This window comes from Manis javanica, chromosome X (assembly GCF_040802235.1).
Source record: "Manis javanica isolate MJ-LG chromosome X, MJ_LKY, whole genome shotgun sequence".
Lineage (NCBI taxonomy): Eukaryota > Metazoa > Chordata > Mammalia > Pholidota > Manidae > Manis > Manis javanica.
Genome location: NC_133174.1, coordinates 115698661 through 115720380, shown reverse-complemented (window position 1 = coordinate 115720380; position 21720 = coordinate 115698661). Strand labels below are relative to the sequence as shown.

General features: G+C 39.8%; 1 protein-coding gene across 1 annotated transcript; it reads right to left on the bottom strand.

Annotated features, from left to right (window-relative positions):
- Positions 1-17574: 17574 nt before the first annotated feature.
- Positions 17575-20858, bottom strand: LOC108398516 (DDB1- and CUL4-associated factor 12-like protein 2). Its single transcript, XM_037008715.2, has one exon. It carries the CDS (start codon positions 20772-20774, stop codon positions 19407-19409), a length of 1368 nt encoding a protein of 455 aa, XP_036864610.1. The 5' UTR covers positions 20775-20858; the 3' UTR covers positions 17575-19406.
- Between the last annotated feature and the right edge of the window lie 862 nt (positions 20859-21720).

Here is a 21720-nt window from a genome sequence, read left to right as displayed (position 1 = left end):
TTGGACTGACCCCTTTATCATTATGTAATGTTCTTATTTGTCTCTTGTTACTGGCTTTTTTTTGAAGTTTATTTTGTCTGATACAAGTACTGCAATGCCTGCTTTGTTTCCCTATTAGGTGCATGAAATACCTTTTTCCATCCCTTCACTTTCAGTCTGTGTATATCTTTGGGTTTGAAGTGAGTCTCTTGTAGGAAGCATATAGATGGGTCTTGTTTTTTTATCCATTCAGTGACTCTATGTCTTCTGATTGGTGCATTCAGATCATTTACATTTAGGGTGATTACAATAGTTATGTACTTATTGCCAATGCAGGCTTTACATTCATGGTTACCAAAGGTTCATGGGTAACTTCCTTACTATTTAAGAGTCTAACTTAACTCACTTAGTATGCTATTACAAATACAATCTAAAGGTTCTTGGTTTTTTTTCTCCTCCTATTCTTTCCTCCTCTTTTCTATGTATATTAGGTATCATATTCTGTATTCTTTGTCTCTCCCTTGATTGACTTTGGGTGTAGTTAATTTAATTTCTCATTTGCTTAGTAATTAATTGTTCTACTCTCTTTACTGTGGATTTATTACCTCTGGTGACAGCTATTTATCCTTAGGACCACTTCCATCTATAGCAATGCCTCCAAAATACACTGTAGCGATGGTTTGTGGGTGGTAAATTCTCTCAGCTTTTGCTTATTTGGAAATTGTTTCATCCCTCCTTCAAGTCCAAATGATAACCTTGCCAGGTAGAGTATTCTTGGTTTGAGGCCCTTCTACTTCATTGCATTAAATATATCATGCCACTCCCTTTTGGCCTGCAAACTTTCTGCTGAGAAGTCTGATGATAGGCTGATGGGTTTTTCTTTTTATGTGATCTTATTTCTCTCTGTGGCTACTGTTAATAGCCTGTCCTTATCCTTGATTTTTGCAATTTTAATTACTATATATCTTGGAGTTTTGTTCCTTAGGTCCCTTGTGCTGGGAGATTTGTGTACCTGCATGGCCTGAGCGACTATCTCCTTCCCCAGATTGAGGAAGTTGTCAGCAATTACTTCCTTAAAGACAGTTTCTATCCCTTTTTCTCTCTCTTCTTCTTCTGGTACCCCTATAATATGAATATTATTCTGTTTGGATTGGTCACATGGTTCTCTCAATGTTCTTTCATTCTTAGAGGTCCATTTTTCTCTCTGTGCCTCAGCTTCTTTGTATTCCTCTTTTCTAATTTCCGTTTCATTTATCGTCTCCTCCACTTTATCTAATCTGCTTTTAAGACCCTCATTATATTCCTTAATGATTGGATCTCTGACCAGAATTCATTCCTGAGTTCTTGAGTATTTTTCTCTACCTCCATTAGCAGGTTTACAATTTATATTTTGAAATCTCTTTCATAAAGATTGATGAGATTGGTTTCATTTGACTCTTTTTCTGGTGTATGTAGGATTTTGCTTTGTCATTTCATATTTGTATGTGGTACCCTCTATTGCCCAGAAGCTCTACTCTGTGGAGCTGCTCTGCTCCTGGAGCAATGTCGGGGGTAGCAGGGGAGTGGTGTTGATGCCTGGGGGTAGGAAAGAGCTTTTTCCTGCTTCCTGGTTGCTATGCCTGTCTCCACTGCCAGAACCAGTGGGCTGAACACACAGGTGTAAATTGTAGTTCCTGTAGGCAGGGCTTCCCTCTGGTTGGCCTGATGCCAGGGCAGGGGCTGCCAGTTTGTGAGCCAGTGGTGGGCTGGCTGGGAAGAAGCACAGCAGGCTGTGTATCATGGTGGGGAGCCTTGTAGTTGCATATCCAGCCAGGGGGATGGAGCACCTGAAACTCCTGAAAGTTCCCAACCTGCTGGGCAGACTTCCCCCAGACAATTTTGTCTACCTGGCTTTTCTCCTGAGCAGTAAGCTCTGTGCAATCCTTGCACCTTTAGCAGCCTTATTGCTGTTAGGAAGTCTCTCAGACTGCCTGCCTTTCTTTTTTCCTGGAGCTGCCAGATATGGATCCCTGTTTTCCACAAGCAGTTGTAATTTCAGTCTTTCTAGGTATTCCACCTTTCTTAGCTTTCCAACTCCACTAATCACCAGAGCACCACGCAATGCAGGTCTATGCTCCCAGAGCAGATCTCCAGGGCTAGGTATTCAGCAGTCCCAGGCCTCCACTCCCTTCCCACTCTGTTTCTCTTCCTCCTGCCAGTGAGCTGGGGTGGGGGAAGGGCTTGGGTCCCACTGGAATATGGATTTGGTACGTTACCCTGTTCTGTGAGGTCTGTTCTTTTTTCCAGGTGTATGCCGTCTGGCGCAGCCTTCTTTCCTGTTGATCTTTCAGGATTAGTTGTATTAATTATATTTTCTTATATGTGGTTTTAAGAGGAAGCCTCTGTCTCACCTCTCATGCCACCATCTTTAATCATCTCATTTCCTTCAATATGGACAGGTGGAGAATTTTCCAAAGTTTTAAGTTCTACTTCCTTTTTGATTAACAATTCCATCTTGAACTCATCCTCTCACATTTTATTACAAGCATTCAAGAGAAGCCAAGCTGCACCTTGAATAATGTACTTAGACATTTCTTCAGCCAAATACCCAGTTTGTCATTTGCAAGTTCTACCTTCCACACAACACTAGGACATGAACACAATTCAGCCAACTTCTTTGCCACTTTATAACAAGAATCACCTGTCCTCTAATTTCCAATAACCTGTTCCTCATTTTTGTCTAAGACCTCATCAGAATGTCCATATTGTACCAACATTCTATTCATAACCACTGAGGTATTCTCCAGGTAGATTGAGGCTTTCTCTATAGCTCTCTGTGCCTTTTTGAGCCTTCACCATAATCACTTTTACCAGTCCCTTCAAGGCAATGTAGGCTTTTTCTAGCATGAACTTCACAACTCTTTCTCCCTTTACTCATTACACAGTTACAAAGCTGCTTCCACATTTTTAGTTATTTATTATAGGAGTACTCCACTCTCAGTACCAATTTTCAATCTTTGTATGGGCTGCTATAACATAAATACTATAAACTGGGTTGTTTATAAGCAATAAACATTTATTGCTAATAGTTCTAGAAGCTGGAAGTCCAAGATCAATGAACTGGCAGGTTCAGTGTCTGGTTGGGACAACTTCCTGGTTCACAGATAATGGCAACTTTTGGCTGTGTCTTCACATGGCAGAAGGGACTAAGATCTGTCTGGAGCCTCTTTTATAAGGTCCCATTCATGAGAGGTATGTCCTCATGACATAATCACTGCCTAATACCATCATCTTGGGGGTTAGGATTTCAAAGTATGAATTTTGGGGGGACACAAACATTCAGACCATAGCAGTATTCTTATTTTGATAAAACCAAATATACTTAGCATAAATGGATCAGGAGGAGAATGAAGGCAGTTTACTCAAGAGAAAGAAAAAAAATAACAGTAAGCTATTCCACATTTTCATATTTCACACCACTAAAGGATCATCCAAATTCTTTCATAGACACTAAAATGGTGTAATATAAAATATTTCTGCAGGTAAGTGAACATATGCTTGAGTTTGTTAATATTTTATAAAATGTTATTAAATGTGTCTGAAAGATAACCATTTGGTTTAAAATTGGCTCAATCTTTCTTAAATTTCCCATTACAATGAGAACCAGTCTAAATATGCTTAGCTTACAGTATTAAAGAGAAGAACTACTGATGTTCTCTTCAACACTTTACTTTATAATTATAACCATTTCCTATTGTCACAATTTCCCCACAATTAGCAAATAAGGCATGATTTACCAAGAGTAAAATCACTGTCTCTTTTTCAATTACACTGAAAGTACTCCTAGCTAAGTGATAATAGGTAGCAATTCAAACTGATTTCCTTTCTCTGGATTCTGAGATCAGTTGAAATATAAATTATAAATCGAAGATTTGAGAGATATCTCATAGGGATACTATTCAATAGAGATGATTTGTTATTCATATAAGAAAAATTTAGGCAATAAACCTTTTGAAATGTGGTAAGTAGTTTCAAATGATTTCTAGTCACATGATTGATATCAGTTCATATTACTATATGGCCAATCATTCAAAGGAGGTTAAGAAAGGAGAGAAAAATAGAATAGGTCCTTACAATGGAAAAGAAAGAGCAACATGTTGGACATAAATAAAAACATACTGAGTAATTGGTTAAGTATAATGGGTTAAATTTCTAATTAAAAGCCTAAAATTGGAAGATGAAATAAAAAGCAATTATATCCTGCTAATAAATTTTAAAACAGAAAAATAGAAGATTGAAGATAATATGTTGGGCAAATATTGAAATAAACCTGGTGCATCTACAGTAATATTAGGCAAAGAAGACAAGAAACATTCCTAGAGATAAAAAAGGATATTTTAAAATGGTGCTGGGAAAATTGGATAACAGATTTTATACATGTTTGGCGTGTTTCAAGACTCCCTTGCCCCTTCTTAAAGCATCATAATTCCTCTTCACAATAATCATAGCTCTATGTTCTATTCCACATGTACTATACTGTTAATACTTAAGGATTGAGCTGGAACATTTGTATAAATTAATTAAAATTTAAAAACTGCCCCTGACACCTAGATACCATTAGATGGCCACTGTCCAACAAGTGAAAATAACAAATGCTGGCGAGGATACAAAGAAATTGTAACCCTTGCACACTTCTGGTGGGGATGTAAGGTGGTACTGTCATCATGGAAAACAGAAATTAAAAACAGAATTACCATAAGGTCAACATTTGCACTTATGGGTATATCCAAAGAGCTGAAAGCAGGGTCTGAAAGTGATATTTCCATACCCATGTTCATAGCAAAATTGGTCACAAAAGCCAAGAGGTAGAAGCAATGCAAGAACCAACAGATGGATAGATCAATAAAATGTGGCACATACATGCAGTGGAATATTATTCAGCTTTAGAAAGGCAGGAAAATCTGACACATGCTACATGGATGTACCTTGAAAAAATAATGCTAAGTGAAGCAAGCCAGTTACACAGAAGAAAAATACTGTATGATTCCACTTATATGAGACACGTGGTGTAGTTGAACTCAGAAAGAGAAGGTAGAATGGTAGGTGCCAAAGGCTGATGGGGAGAGAATAATGGGAAGTTGTTGGTTAATGAGTATAGTGTTTCCATTTTGTATGATGAAAAAGTCCTGGAGATGAGTTGCACAACATGAATATACTTAACACCCCTGAAGGCATAACATAGTAAATGTTATGGTGTGTGTATTTTACCACAATTGAAAAAAAATTTCTTAATAAAAAAAGAAGCCCCAATCTTTAAGAGGAAATTAAGGAAACATTTACATTCCCATTACTTCTGGGGCCACAGTTTAGCATGATGATAACCTAAACAGTCTTTTTAAACGTAATTTAAATATGCCAAGTTTTTAAAAGGTTAAAGTAGTGAAGAAAAACCAGTTCACTCTCTGGGAGTATCTGTAATCATACACCTTTACTTAGCACAATCTTCATAAAGAAAGAAGAGAGCTCCTTTAGGCATGACATATGAGGGTATCTTAGAATTTTCTCTGGCTTATGATAAATATATACAGAGTAAATCAAATTATCCTATTTTAAGAAATCACATTGTCTAAAAAAATTAAATAGGGCTTAATTTATGACGTTCTGAAAGTATTATTTAATATTTTTCAAATAGGGGATTCCATTACAACACCGAACTTTGATTTGAAGACTAAAGTACATGTCTTAAAGGTAGAGGCAGTGGTAACACGTTAGAAGCCCCTGTGTAAAACAGGGTCTGATTTTATTCATATAAGGCACAATTGAAAAAGAAAAACCATACTCAACCCTTTATCTCTTGTTTAGGAAAGAAGAAACAAAAATGAACCATTTCTGAGGTGTATGGGGATATTATTTGATGGATTGACTAGGAGCTTAGAGGAAACTAAAGTTGCTGCCCTCTGACTGGAACATTCAAGTTTATCATTTGTGTGTAACATAAAAGGGCAATTTAGATGTTAAAATTTAATCAACATGAAACATTAATGCCTTAGGTTGAAACAGAGAATGGCACAATAATGGCATTAGAAAGGGTGAAAATAGCACCATTACTCTCATTGACATCATCAATGTGTTTGCTTCAGTGAACTGTACCTCCAAAACAGAAAAACAAAAAAAGTCATTTGTAAGGACGATATCATCAATATTTAGTTTTCTTCTTGCCCAACTGTAGAATGACCTGTATTCCATAAAGGATGTAAACACACAGCTTACTAAAATACAGATTTCTTTCTTTCTTTGAAAACATTTGGTAGATTGCCTTTATCTTCTCTTGGTTAATGTGATTGCATTAGGGGAATTTAAAAGTTGATCATTACCAAATGAAAAGGTGAAATATTACCTTTTGGGGGCCACTAAGTGGTGTTTAATATTCACTAGGAAAACATTCATTTGGCCATCCAGCTATAAGTCATTAATTACCTATGGGCCAGGCATATAGTGTATGTGTATATAACTTATATAAATGTATAAAAACATATAAAATGCATGAATATTTTGATGTGCAGACCTATTAAATATAGGTGGATTTTGGAATGAGAACAAAAAGACCCAACTTCTAAAACCCCGCTCTCTGCTTCTCCCAAGCACCATTGCTGTAGTGATGATGCTCACATCTGTTCCTCTAACCTCTCTTATGAGCTCCAAATCCATATTTCTATCTTCCAGACATCTCCATCGAGAAATCCCACAGGCACTTCAAATTCCACAAGGTCAAACTGTAATGGCCCTGTGTGTATATATGTGCTCAGACATTCCAGTTATAGTGTACTTTCAACCCAGTATTAGCTCTCCTTCTCCACTCTTATTTTACATTTTACTTCCAGACCCAGCTCAAGCATTGCCTCTTCTGAGAGTTCTCCGCGACCTTCCCAGGCAGAATTCATTGCTATTTACACCATATTCTCTTTGTATGTAGTATATGCCCTTAATATTATATATACTTTTTCTTGTCACTAGCTAATTTTTATAATTAATGAACTGGGTGTCTTTCTCCTCTGTTACACCTTTACATAAACCTTTAAGGCAGATGTTCTGTTTTGTTGTTGCTGTCTCATTTTGGTCTTGAGAGGATTAATCTGAAAAAACTTATTATATAAAATGGTGTTTTTACAAGGAAATTCTGTTTCAATAGGTCTGAATTGAGACTTGAGCATCTCTCACTTTTAAAATACATGAAAGTGCATGGAATATTACTCAGCCATAAAAAGAAAGAAATATTTCCATTTGGACAACATGGATGGACTTAAAGGATATTATGCTCAGTGAAAAAAGTCAGACAGGGAAAGACAAATACCAAATGATTTCACTTATTTGTGGAATCAAAAATTTAAACAGAATGAACAAAATAGTAGTAGACTCACAGACACTGAGAAGTGCCTGGTGGTTACAATGGGGGAGGGTTGGGGTGGATGGCTGAGGAGGGTGAGGAGACTAAAAGGGCACAAAAATCCTCAATAATAATATAAGTTGCTCACAGGGATGGTAGTAAAGCATGGAGAATATAGCCAATGATTCTGTCACATCTTCCTATATTGACAGATAGTAACTGCACTACTGGGGGTGAGGATTTAATAATATGGGTGACTGCTGAACCACTGTGTTGTATACATGAAACCTATACAATTCTATATCAATGATACTTCCATAAAAAAAAAATAAGACACCAGAGGGAAAAGATGGTGGCGTGACTAGGGTGGCAGAAATCTCCCAAAATTTTGAAAATACAGCAAATACAACTATTCCTAAAAGAGTGACCAGAAGATACAGTACACTCACCAGGCTACATCTGTGATAACCCAACATCTCACGGAAAAGGGTAAGATATAAAGCCATGACCCCGTGGGACCCGAGCACTTCCCCCTCCTCAGCTCACCAGTGGGAGGAAAAGAATAAAAAAATATATAAAAAAGAGTGGGAGGGAGTGGAAGCACAGGACTACTAAATAACCAGCCCTAGTAATCTGCCCCAGGAGCACAGACAGACATTGCATGGTGCTCTGAATAGTAGAGAAGTGGAAAAGCAAAATTCGAGGCTAAGACTGCGCATAGGTTCCCACAGCTGGCTGCCCTGGGACAAAAGAAAAGCAGACACTTTAAAAGTCTTAAAGGGACAAGGGTTAAACAGGTGGAAAAAAATCATCCTGGCATACTCAGCAGAGCAGGCTGGGAACTTAAAGGAACTTCAGGAACCCATCCCCTTGGTTGGCAACACAGCTAGCTGCAAGGACCCTCATGGTGATAAGAAGCCTGCCATTCCTTCCTCCCTGCCGGCACCTGCACACAAACCGGCTGTCTGTGCCATTGCTGCAGACCAGCCTGAGAGCAGCCCCGCCTACAGCAACCACACAGCTTAACACAGAGTCTTCTCCCTGAATGTGGCTAACCGGCCCAGACCCACAGGCTGCTCCCTGCATGCGGCTGACTGGAACAGACAACGGAGATGGGCGCAGAGACTGGGAAGCAGGAAGGGGCTTTGTTCTCATGGCAGAACACACGCCACTCATCTACAACCCCGGCCAGCATCCTAGGCCATCCCGAGGGCCACCCTGTCCATGGCAGCTTAGGAGACTAACCCAGAGGCTGATCCCTGAATGCAGTTGATTATCACAGCCAGTGGAGATGGGTACAGAGACCAGGAGGCATGAGGGGGCTCTGTTCTTGTGGTAGAACATATGATGCTGGCCTGCAAATCTCACCAGTGCCCTAGGCCATCCCGAGGACCACCCTACCCACAGCAGCTTAGGAGATTAACCCAGAGGCTGAATCCTGTGTACAGTTGACTGGCACAGACAGAGGAGGTGGGTTTGGAGACCACGAGGCAAAAAGGGGCTATGTTCTTGTGGCAGAAGACATGCTACTGGCCCACAAACCCCATCAGTGCCCTAGGCCCTCCCGAGGGCCGCCCTGCCCATGGCAGCCTAAGGGATTAACCTAGAGGATGCTCCCTGTTCACGGTTAACTGGCAAGGGCAGTGGAGACAGGCAAGGTTAAGGGCAAGCAGGAAGAGACTTTGTTCTCCCAGCTGATACATGTGCCACTCACCAGTGAACACTGCAATCACCATGAAAAGGCAGAAGAAACTTGTTCAATCCCAAATTCCTCAAAAACCAGGAAGAGGGCTTCATGAGACAGAAATCACCAATCTTCCTGAAAAAGAATTCAGAATAAAAGTCATAAGCATGCTAATGGAGCTAACGACAAATATTCAAGAGCTAAGGGATGAATTCAGGAGGGAGATAACAGAAATGAAACAAACAGTGGAAGGATTTAAGAGCAGACTGGATGAGGTGGAAGAGACTGTTAATGGAATAGAATTCAGAGAACAGGAATAGAGAAAAGCTGAGGCAGAGAGAGATAAAAAGATCTCTAGGAATGAAAAAATATTAAGAGAACTGTGTGACCAACACAAGTGGAACAATATTCGCATTACAGGGGTACCAGAAGAAGGAGAGAGAGAAAAAATGTTAGGAAGTGTCTTTGAAGAAATAATTGCTGAAAACTTCCCCAATCTGTGGAAGGCAATAGTTTCTAAGGCCATGGAAGTCCACAGATCTCCCAACACAAGGATCCCAAGGAGGGTAACATCAAGACATATAATAATTAAAATGTAAAAGATCAGGACAAGGCCAGACTATTAAAAGGAGTCAGAGAGAGAAAAAAGATCACCTGCAAAGGAAAACCCATCAGGCTATCATCTGACTTCTCAGCAGAAACCTTACAGTCCAGAAGAGAATGGTGTGATATATTCAATGCAATGGAACAGAAGGGCCTCAACCCAAGAATAGTATATCCTGCAATATTATCATTTAAGTTTGAAGGAGGGATTAAACAATTCCTAGAGAAGAAAACTTGAGGGATTTTACCTCCCACAAACCATCCTTACAGTGTATTTTAAAGGGACTGCTCTAGATGGAAGTATGCCTAAGGCTAAATAGCTGTAACCATAGGAAATAAAACCACAGCAAAGGAAGTAGACCAACTAAATACTAACTAAATGCAAAATAAATCAGCCATCCACAAAGTCAGTCAAGGGAAACACAAAGACTACAGAATAAAACACCTAACATATAAAGAGTAGAAGAGGAAGAAAAAGAAGGGAGAGAAATAAAGAATCATCACACTGTGTTTATAATAGCATAATAAGTGAGTTAAGTTAGACATTTAGATAATAAAAAAAACTGCCCTTGAACCTTTTGTAACCACGAATCTAAAGCCCGCAAATGGAAATAAGTACATATCTATCGGTAATCACCCTAAATATAAATGGACTGAATGTACCGATCAAAAGACACAGTTACAGAATGGGTAAAAAAATAAGACCCATCTATATGCTGACTACAAGAGACTCACTTCAAGCCCAAAGACATACACAGACTAGAAGTGAAGGGACAGAAAGAGATATTTCATGCAAAAAATAGGGAGAAAAAAGCAGGTGATGTAGTACTTTATCAGACAAAACAGACTTCAAAACAAAGAAAGTAGCAAGAGACAAAGAAGGACATTACATAATGATAAAGGGGTCCATCCATCAAAAGGATATAACCATTATAAATATCTATGCAATGAACACAGGAGCACTTACCTATGTGAAACAAATACTAACAGAATTAAAGGAGGAAATAGAATGCAATGCATTCATTCTGGGAGACTTCAACGCACCACTCACTCCAAAGGACAGATCCACCAGACAGAAAATAAGTAAGGACACAGAGGCACTGAACAACACACTAGAACAGATGGATCTAATAGACATCTACAGAACTCTACACCCAAAAGCAGCAGGATACACATTCTTCTCAAGTGCACATGGAACATTCTCCAGAATAGACCACATACTAGGCCACAAAAAGAGCCTCAGTAAATTCAGAAAGATTGAAATTCTACCAACCAACTTCTCAGAAGAAATTGTACAAAGAAAACAAAAAGGCCCACAAACACCTGGAGGCTTAACAACATGCTCCTGAATAATCAATGGATCAATGACCAAATTAAAACAAAGATTAAGTAATATATGGAAACAAATGACAACAACAGCACAACACCCCGACTTCTGCAGGATGCACTGAAGGCAATTCTAAGAGGAAAGCTTAGAGCAGTCCAGGCCTATTTAAAGAAGGAAGAACGATCCCAAATTAATAGTCTAAATACAAAATTATTGAAACTGTAAAAAGAAGAACAAATGAGGCCCAAAGTCAGTAGAAGGAGGGCCATAATAAAGTTCAGAGAAGAAATAAATAAAAGTGAGAAGAATAAAACAATAGAAAAAATTAATGAAACCAAGAGCTGGTTCTTTGAGAAAATAAACAAAATAGACAAACCCCTAGCCACAAAGAAAAAAAGAGAATCTACATACATACACAAAATCAGAAATGAGAAAGGAAAAATTATGATGTACCACACAGAAATACAAAAAATTATTAGAAAATACTATGAAAAACTACATGTAACAAACTGCATAACTTAGAAAAAATGAACAACTTTCTAGAAAAATACAACCTTTCAGGACTGTCACAGGAAGAAACAGAAAATCTGAACAACCCAATTACCTGCAATGAAATTGACTCAGTAATCAAAAAACTACCCAAGAACAAAACCCCTGGACCAGAAGGATTCACAGCTGAATTTAATCAGACATTTAGAGAAGATATAATACCCATTCACCTTAAAGTTTACCAAAAAATAGAAGAGAAGGGAATACTTCCAAACTCATTGTATGAAGCCAGCATCACTCTAACACCAAAACCAGGCAAAGACGACACAAAAAAGAAAATTACAGACCAATATCCCTGATGAACACAGATGCAAAAATACTCAACAAAATATTAACAAAACGAATTCAAAAATACATTGAGGGGATCATATGTTGTGATCAAGTGGGTTCATTCCAGGGATGCAAGGATGATACAACATTCTAAAATCCAGAAACATCATCCAATATATCACTAAAAGTCATACAAAAATCATATGATCTTCTTTGTAGATGCTGAAAAAGCATTCGACAAAATTCAACACCATTCATGATAAAAACTCTCAACAAAATGGGTATAGAGGGCAAGTACTTCAACATAATAAATGCCATATATGACAAAACCACAGCTAACATCATACTTAGTGAGAAGCTGAAAGCTTTTCCTTTAAGATCAGAAACAAGACAAGGATGCCCACTCTCTCCACTTTTATTCAACATAGTTCTGGAGGTCCTAGCCACGGCAATCAGAAAACACAAAGAAATAAAAAGCATCCAGATTGGCAAGGAAGAAGTCAACTGTTACTGTTTGCAGATGACATGATATTGTAAATGAAAAACCCTGAAGAATTCACTCCAAAGCTACTACAACTAATATCTGAATTCAGCAAAGTTGCAGGATACAAAATTAATACACAGGAATCTGTTGCTTTCCTATACACTAATGATGAACTAGCAGAAAGAGAAATTAGGAATACAATTCCATTCACAATTGCATCAAAAAGAATAAAATACCTAGGAATAAACCTAAGCAAGGAAGTGAAAGACCTATATCCTGAAAACTACAAGACACTCGTAAGAGAAATGAAAAAGGACACTAACAAATGGAAACTCATCCCATGCTCTTGGCTAAGAAGAATTTATATTGTCAAAATGGCCATCCTGCTTAAAGCAATATTAAGATTTAATGCAATTACCTATCAAAATACTGACACCATTCTTCAACGAACTGGAACAAATAGTTCTAAAATTCATATGAACCACAAAAGACCCCGAATAGCCAAAGTAATCCTGAGAAAGAAGAATAAAGCAGGGGGGATCTCGCTTCCCAACTTCAAACTCTACTACAAAGCCACAGTAATTAAGACAATTTGGTACTAGCATAAGAACAGACCCATAGAGCAGGGGAACAGAATAGAGAGTTCAGATATTAACTCAAGCATATATGGTCAGTTAATATATGATAAAGGAGCCATGGATATACAATGGGGAAATGACAGCCTTTTCAACAGTTGGTGTTGGCAAAACTGGATAGTTACATGTAAGAGAATGAAACTGGATTACTGTCTAACCCCATACACAAAAGTAAACTCGAAATGGATCAAAGACTGAATGTAAGTCATGAAACCATAAAACTCTTAGAAGACAACATAGCAAAACTTTCTTGAATATAAACATGAGCAACTTCCTCATGAATATATCTTCCCAGGCAATGGAAACAAAAGCAAAAATGAGCAAGTGGGACTATATGAAACTAAAAAGGTTCTGTACAGGAAAGGACACCATCAGTAGAACAATAAGGCATCCTACAGTATGGGAGAATATATTCATAAATGACATGTCTGATAAGGGGTTGACTTCCAAAGTATACAAAGAGCTCATGTACCTCAATAAACAAAAACAAATAAGCCAAGTAAAAAATGGGCAGAGGATCTGAACAGACACTTTCAAAGAAGAAATTCAGATGGCCAACAGGCACATGAAAAGATGCTCCACATTGCTAATCATCAGAGAAATGCAAATTAAAACCACAATGAGATATCACCTCACACCAGTTAAGATGGCCACCATCCATAAGACAAACAACAAATGCTGGTGAGGTTGTGGAGATAGGGGAACCGTCCTACACTGCTGGTGGGAATGTAAATTAGTTCAACCATTGTGGAATGCAGTATGGAGGTTCCTCAAAAAATGAAAAATAGAAATACCATTTGACCCAGGAATTTCACTCCTAGGAATTTACTGTAAGAATGCAGCAGCCCAGTTTCAAAAAGACATATGCACCCCTATGTTTATCACAGCACTATTTACAATAGCAAAGAAGTGGAATCAACCTAAGTGTCCATCAGTAGATGAATGGATAAAGAAGAGGTGGTACATATACACAATGGAATATTATTCAGCCATAAGAAGAAAAATAATCCTACCATTTTTAAGAACATGGATGGAGCTACAGTGTATTATCCTCAGTGAAATAAGCCACGTGGAGAAAGACAAGTACCAAATGATTTCACTTATCTGTAGAGTATAACAACAAAGCAAAAACTGAAGGAACAAAACATCAGCAGACTCACAGTATTCAAGAATGGACTAACAGTTACCAAAGGGAAAGGGACTGGGGAGCATGGGTGGAAAGGAACTGGGGAGGATGGGTGGGAAGGGAGGGTTAAGGGGAATAAGGGGCATTATGATTAGCACACGTAATGTGGCGGGGCGGGGGCACGGGGAATGCAGTATAGCACAGAGAAGATGAGTAGTGACTCTGTATCATCTCACTATGCTGATGGACAGTGACCGTAATGGGGTATGTGGTGGGGACTTGATAATGGGGGGAATTTAGTAACCACAATGTTGCTCATGTAATTGTATATTAATGATACCAAAATAAATAAATAAATAATTAAAATAAGATATGTGCTAGTGGCTCTGATGTGCTCCAATATCATAAAATTAACTGAATTAAGCAAACATTAGACAGATCATCACTATACAATAAATGTTTATGATTAACTCTAAGCTTAAGTAATTATAAAACTCATACAATAGACTACCTTGTCCAAGGGGATAAGTTCCAAGACCACATCAACCCTATATCTCTGGATTAGGAAAGAAGAAATAAAAATGATGCCTGAAGCCACAGATAGCTCTAAACCTTATATATACCATGATTTTTCCTAAAAATGCATGCGTATGATAAAGTTTAATTTATAAATTAGACACAGTAAGAGATTAGAAATAGCTAATAAAGACAAGTTATAATATACTGTAGTAAAATTACAGTCTCTCTCATTCTCAAAATACTTTACTGTACTATAACTCATGTTTCTTTTAATAATGTGAAATCATAAAATGCCTCCGTGAAGAGATGGAGTGAGGCGAATGACATAGTCACAGTGATGTAGCATTAGGCTATTATGACCTTCTTGTAATGTATCAGAAGGAGGATCATCTGCTTCTACACCATGGTTGACCATGGGTAACTGAACCTGTGGAAAGCAAAACTATGAATAAAGTGGGACTAGTTGTATGGGGTTAAATGTCTGGTATCTCATTCTAATGAATTCTGTTGATGGGAACAATTTCCTGAGTGGTGCATCAAGTCTTCCACTTTGAGTTTCAACCTATACACATTAAAAAAATCCCAAATATTACTTAAGATGAATATGTACTGCCATGGACAGACAGAATCATTAACTGGAAAAACTAGATTACAAACCAACCTGTACAAAATATTCTTATTTTAGTACCGACTGCATAGAGGGGTACATTTATTTACAGAAGAAATAAACACTGAGTTGTTAGCAGTAATAATCTTCAGCTGATGGAAATGAGGTTGTTTTGTTTTCTTATATTTTGCTTTTCTATTTGCCCAACTTTCCGCAATGCATGTAAAAATTTCCTGTGAAACTTTAATAGTCAAGTAGAAAAATACACATGCTCTACGACAGAACTGATAGGATCTAGAGACAAAGAGAACTAGCATCAATATAGTGCTCTTGTATCAAGTACTGTGCTAGATGCTGGGGATAGAACAATTAGTGATGTAAGGTCAGGTTTAGAGAAGTTAAGAAACACATCCATGGCATTCAATAAGCCAATAATAGATCTAGAATTCAAACCCAGGTTTTTCTGATTCTAAAATAGTATTTATTCCATTTCATCCCACTGTCCCTGATCCAACATCAACCCAGTATAAAACTGTTATCAAAATTTCTGCTGCCCTATCTGCACTATTCCATATAATTGCCATGATCACTACCATGGGAACAGTTTCAGGATATTCTTCATTCATCAGCTTAATCCTGATTACATTCGGTCATGTTCTGGTCAACAAAACTGATAAAATAATTGAGGCCTGTGTGCTAGGTGTTGGGAGGACAGAGTTCACAGTCAAATGGAATGGAGTTAGGTACACACAGTTAACTGCATTACAATCTCATCAATGGTCTATTAAGATAATAACAAAACATTCACTATGGAAGCATGAAGAGGTACTTATTCTGTTCTGGGATGTCACTGAGATTTTAAAAGAAAAAAAATGGTGGGAGAAGGGCACATAAAACTAACACCACTGTCTGTGCAAAACAACACCTAACAGTTATAAGGAAAAGCCTATTTCATAGCAACCTCCTGTAACCATATTGCCCTTTCGCTGATGCCACACTCCAATGCTAAGTGTCTCTGGGTTTGCAGCAGGCCAGTAGTGGGAAATACTTTTAGGCAGCCCTCTCAGCAGATCCTAAACTAATAATCCCTTAAAGCAAACACCTGTGGCCTATGCAGCCTTTTCTTTCACAGGAGTGCATGTCCTTCTCACTGAATTGCATCCCTGAGCAGCTCACACGTTTAATGTAGTTGGGTTACATAAGACTTGTAGAGATTAGCAAGCTGTCTGTAACACATCCGGGAGGGCTTTGTGAATTACTTTCTAAAATCATTCTGAATGAGCATTAATGGACATTTTTTGACAACTTGTTCAGCACTGTTAAAAGTCAACCTCCACAAGATTCAATTTTGTTGATCATAAATGCTATAGTTAAAAAATGCATTTTTTTGCACAGCACTCATCTCAATTTATTTCAGTGGATATCCTTGATTAGTAAAGCCTTTCTTTGTAACCCTCCCCTTTTAAAAAAATTAGAAATTAACTCATCCAAAGAGTAAAGACAAGGAACATAAACTTTCAAGTCAGCAACCTGCTTGGGAAGGAATATGTGAATATGTATTTGGAGATAAATGGAACTAACATTTTTTGGGTAGTTTTCAGTAGCTAAGGTCTTTCAGGCAAGAGTGATAGGAATTTGTAAATAAAGCTATGTATTCCCATGCATATTTAAGTGAACTCTATGGGTTTCCTGAACTACTAGCATGGTTACTTTTTCAATTATTTCACTCACAGTTTGTTTACACAATTGCACTTCTGTAAGATCACTTTGTCCCAAAACAGAAAATATTTCAAAATAATTAAACTCCTTCACAATGTAAGCCATACATAACTAAGTTAGTTTCTTTTAAAGGCAAGCCACATAATTTGGCATCAAAATATATACTTTAAATTATGAGAAAATTAAGAGTAAGTCAGTGATGAAGGATCAAGCCACAGAACAAATCAGAGTGGAGATTGTCCTATTTCTTTAAAAACTCACCCCACATAGAAGAGTGTCATTTCCTCTAAAAATGTTCTACCAATGTCCCGAAACAATGACCAACTAACCATAAAGATACCCTGTAACTTACAAGAAGGCAGTGAACTTGGATGAAGTTCCTATGAAACTTTAAAAGTTTTTAACAAACATATACTTTTAAATAAAAAGACAAACTGCCTACAAATAAAGTTCTTTCAAAACTAATTTCTGAAAAAAAGTTCATAAAATATTTTAAAGAATCTTCAAATCGAAGTATTTGCAGGTGAAAATACTATGTTCTAGTGCCATCCAAAATTTGTGAATTTTCTTTTATCTTCTGGTTTCACATATGGGGAAGTTTATGAATGGATAAGCACCATGGCCTGACCTGGGAATGAAGAAGAAATGGGCAAAGACAAAACAGGATTCCATACTATTTAAGAGTAAATCTTTATTTATTGATGTACTTATGCATTTAGTTATTTTTCACAGCCTTGAACTTAGGTCTCCAGAGGCAAATACATTCATTCAGTAAATATTTACTGACTGCCTATGATGTACAAGGCATTAGTCAAAAATGAGAGAATATAAAGATGACAGTTGTATTCTCTGCTCAAGACATTTACAACTGAGTTGGAGACACATACATGCACACAAATACATTTTACTGCTAAAGCACAACAAGTATGTAAACTTGTTAATATATAAACCTTTAAAACAAACTGTAAACAAAAGCTTATTTTTTTCTATATTTTTCTTAACTCACTTTTTAGTACCGTTTATTGTATTACTTGGTTCAGATCTGCAACTGAACAGCTTGTAGTGCACGCACACCAAGGCAGCAGCATCCGAGTGCCAAAACATTTAAGGAAAAACAGACATGCCATAATACTTATCCAAGGTCAGCATAACCTGGCCAGTTTTGAGGAAGGGCCAATCTCCCTTCTCATTTCCAATATTCTCACATATGGAGAAATACAGCCTGTTTCCTAACAATCCACAATTTGTATTTATGTGAGCCCCAAAGCACTTTTCTTCAACCTAATCCCATTTGTTTTTAATCTCCAGCTCATTTTCTTGAGGCAAAATTTTTGTGTTCTTGGTAATCATACATTACATTGAGGGTTATAACACCACTAGTTGTTAATAGCATATTTATTCTACTTTCAGTAATAATCTTTGAAATTTACAAAATAGAATCTTAATTTGAACTTTACAAATCTTTTTCAGAAGGGGTAGGGACTAGGCTCATTTTTCTTTGTAGTGTTTTGTTGTGACTTAACTGTCCAGCAGAACTGGAAAATTTTGAGTATGCTCACATGTAATATTTGGTATTAAAAACAGCAACACAAAATACCCAGTCTATATCCTGGATCAATATACATTCTGCCCAGCCTGCCATACATTCTACATTTTTGTATTAGAATCCCTGCTTTGAATGATGGCACTGAAACTCTGTGCAAGTTCCTTAAACAACAAACATTAAAATATATTCTGAAGTCTTGACAGTACTAAGGCAGGAAGTGAAAAAATACACATTCTTTTATCTACTTAAGAACAATTCATGAAAACTTAAAAGAGTTGAAGGAGAAAAAGATAGTTAGGTTTTCAGATTAACTTTGAACATTCAATCAACAGAACTCTTGCACTGCTGAAGTGTTCTGAGATTCTGGAACAAAAAAACAAGATTCTATGACAACCTATTTCCAAAGAGAGTCAATTTTTGGAAAAGCATGTTTAGCACAAACAACTTACAAACTATAAACACTAAAATTACAATTGAAAATGGAATGTTTCCAAAAATTGGTAATCTAGAACTTAGACTGTATTTTCCAACTGGAAACAATGCTATAGAACTATGGCTAGAACACAGCAAACTGTTTGGAAAAACACTCTTAATATACCATCTATCTGCAATGAAAACTAACCAAAAAATATTATTGCAATACTGGTAAGCAAAAAAAAGGTACATACACATGACTCTTAAACCATGACTGTGTGGCATTAAAGAAAGTATTCATAAATACTTCAAGGAGGGAACACAACTAAGAATTAGCCAAAAATCTTTGTATGAGAACTCAAAAAGATGGTGTTAGAGAAATGTAGAAAAGTATTAAAGCTAAGTTTTGATTGCCTGAAAGACGCCTCTCTCTGTCCACCTAAAATACTAAGCACAGGTTAAGTTGGGCTCTTTCTACTTGGAAGGCAAAAGGCCGCAGAGTTAAAAGTACAAACACAGCGTGAAGAAGGAAGAGGAGGAGACTGAAGGTAAATCTGGGCTCCCAGAACACAGAAGCATCCTCAGCTCCAGAGGCCTGCATAGTTCCCGTGGAGGCCGGAGGGCAGAGGACCCCCAGCCACGAAGAGCTTCATCTCGGGCCAGTTGTAACAGTGGGTGTAGAGCGCGTTGGGCAAGTTGCTGGCTCCACCGAAGTAGTTCACCCACAGGTCATCATGGTTGAGCCAACCTCTGCCACATGTGAGCCTGAGCTTCCTCCCGGCGTGCAGGGGAGGGGAGTCCACGCTGGCCGAGGCCCTCTCCTGCAGAAACTTCTGGGCGCGGACGTCATAGAAGAGCAGGGCACCTTGGCCCGTGCCCACCGTGATGAGGTGCTCATAGAAGCTGAGCGAGCGAACGCCTGCACCGCCCTCTCGCGAGCACATGGGACGGATGTTCTGGCGACCAATGCGCAGATCCAGGAAGGAGACGTGAGACTGGGAGCCCACCGCGTAGAGCGACAACTCATCGCAGTAAGTCAGGCACACGTTCTCATGGCAGTAGGGCAGCCTGATGGACAGCACTCTGGACAGGGTGCTCCGAACTTTCCACAGGTGGAAGTAGCCGTCCAGGGACACCGCTCCCAGCTCCTGGTTATTACTGTTGAAGGCCAGAGCCCGCATCTTGTGGCGGCTGGTGTTGCTGTTGGCCCTGGGGATGGACTCCAAGTTCTTTGGGCGGATCTGGGCGTAGACTGGGAGCCCCGCGTTGTTGTGCCTGGCGACGCTGCCGCTGGTCACGTCGGCGTCCATCTGCCACAGCGCCACGGTGCTGTCGCGGGAACTGCTTACAACCACTGTGTCGCTTATCCAGGCGATGGCGAAGATACAGTCCTGGTGGCCGAAGCGGTCTCCCAGGCACATGGGGTCCAGGGTGGGCAGCCGGTAGACAGCCAGGCTGTTGGGGTTCTCGCCCCCGGTGGCCAGAAGTGTCTTGGAAGGGTTCAGCTCGATGGCATGGATACCGCAACTCGGCTGGGCGCGCGCCAGCCCCGGCCCCTGGTCCCGCATCAGCGGGATGCGCGTCACCTGGCTTGACTGCACGTCCACCACGCAGAGCGTGTTGCACTTGGTGCCGCACACCACCTGCCTGTCGTTCAACCACTGCGACGCGAACACCTTGTTGAGGGTGCCCAGGGTCAGCTCGCGCTCCCTCAGCAGCTCGGGCAGCTTCTGCGCCGCGTAGGAGCGCAGCAGGCCCTTGGAGCCCTCGGGGTCCGCACCCACCTCGCGGCGCTTCAGATAGTGCACTAGCGAGCGCAGCTTCTTCTTGGACACCAGCGGCTCCTCTCCGTCCGCCGCCGCTGAATCCTGCGACGACGAGCTCGAGGCGCCCTCCTGGGGCGCGGGCGTGAGCGCTTTTCCCATGCTACCTGTTTGCTGTTGGGCCATGGTGGACGGCGACGAGAGTCAGCGGCGGCGAGGGCGAGAGCTGACGAGGCTCGCGGGCCGGAGGGAGCGGAGCTCAGCGGTAGCGCGAGTGTAGGCGAGGGCGGGAAGTGCGTCTGGCGGGGCAGCGGGAGCCGAAAGGCGGGTGGGACCCGGACCGCGCGGGGTTATTTGAGCTGAGCGAGGGGCGGAGGCAGCGAGAGGCGTGGGCTGGGAGCAGGCAGGCGCGGTGGGAGGGAGCGTACAGCCGACAGCGGCGGGCGGACCACTTAGGCTGGGCTGGGGTGGGCTGGGGTGGGCTGAGGGTCTGTGCTCAAGAATCCCCGGAGGGCCACATGTGCCTGGCCTGGAGCCCCACCAAGTGAAACGTGATATTTCTTCACACTCAGGACAGCACCAACAAGCTTTCTTCCTAAAATGCCTACTTATATAAAAATTAAGGCATAAAATACAGTTTGGCACGAGGCTAGAAGGAGCTAGGACAGTTGTCTGTATGAACAAACAAGTCAGCACTTGGTATGATGCAGGGAGATACTTGGCCAAGATTAGACATTGACTTTAGTGGGGAATGGGAGTTTTGGATAACTGCAGAGAGACCCTCCTACCTGGATTCCTAATGAGGCCACTCTTCTCTGGGTATCTTAACAGTTTCACACACACAAAAAAAATTATTTTTCATCTCAAGTATAAGTCTCTGAGCTCCTGCACTGGCGTGCCCTCAGGGATGTGTTACAAAAGCAGATCAGGGAGCCACGCTTTATGGCCTGGATGATGTCCAGGACTCCATGGTCAGGCACAGCCTTGAGAATGTGGCAGAAGCCCTGTTGCAAGGAAGGGAGGTTCCTTGGAGGTGTTGGCTTCCATTGTACCTCAGAGCCCTAAGGAGATGGAAAGGAAGAGTCAAGGGGAGGGATACCTCCCACCCTGCTCATAGGTTCTGTCCCCACCC

Excerpts from the sequence above, each read along its gene's own strand:
- LOC108398516 (XM_037008715.2), bottom strand. The coding sequence starts at position 20,774 with ATGGCCCAACAGCAAACAGGTAGCATGGGAAAAGCGCTCACGCCCGCG.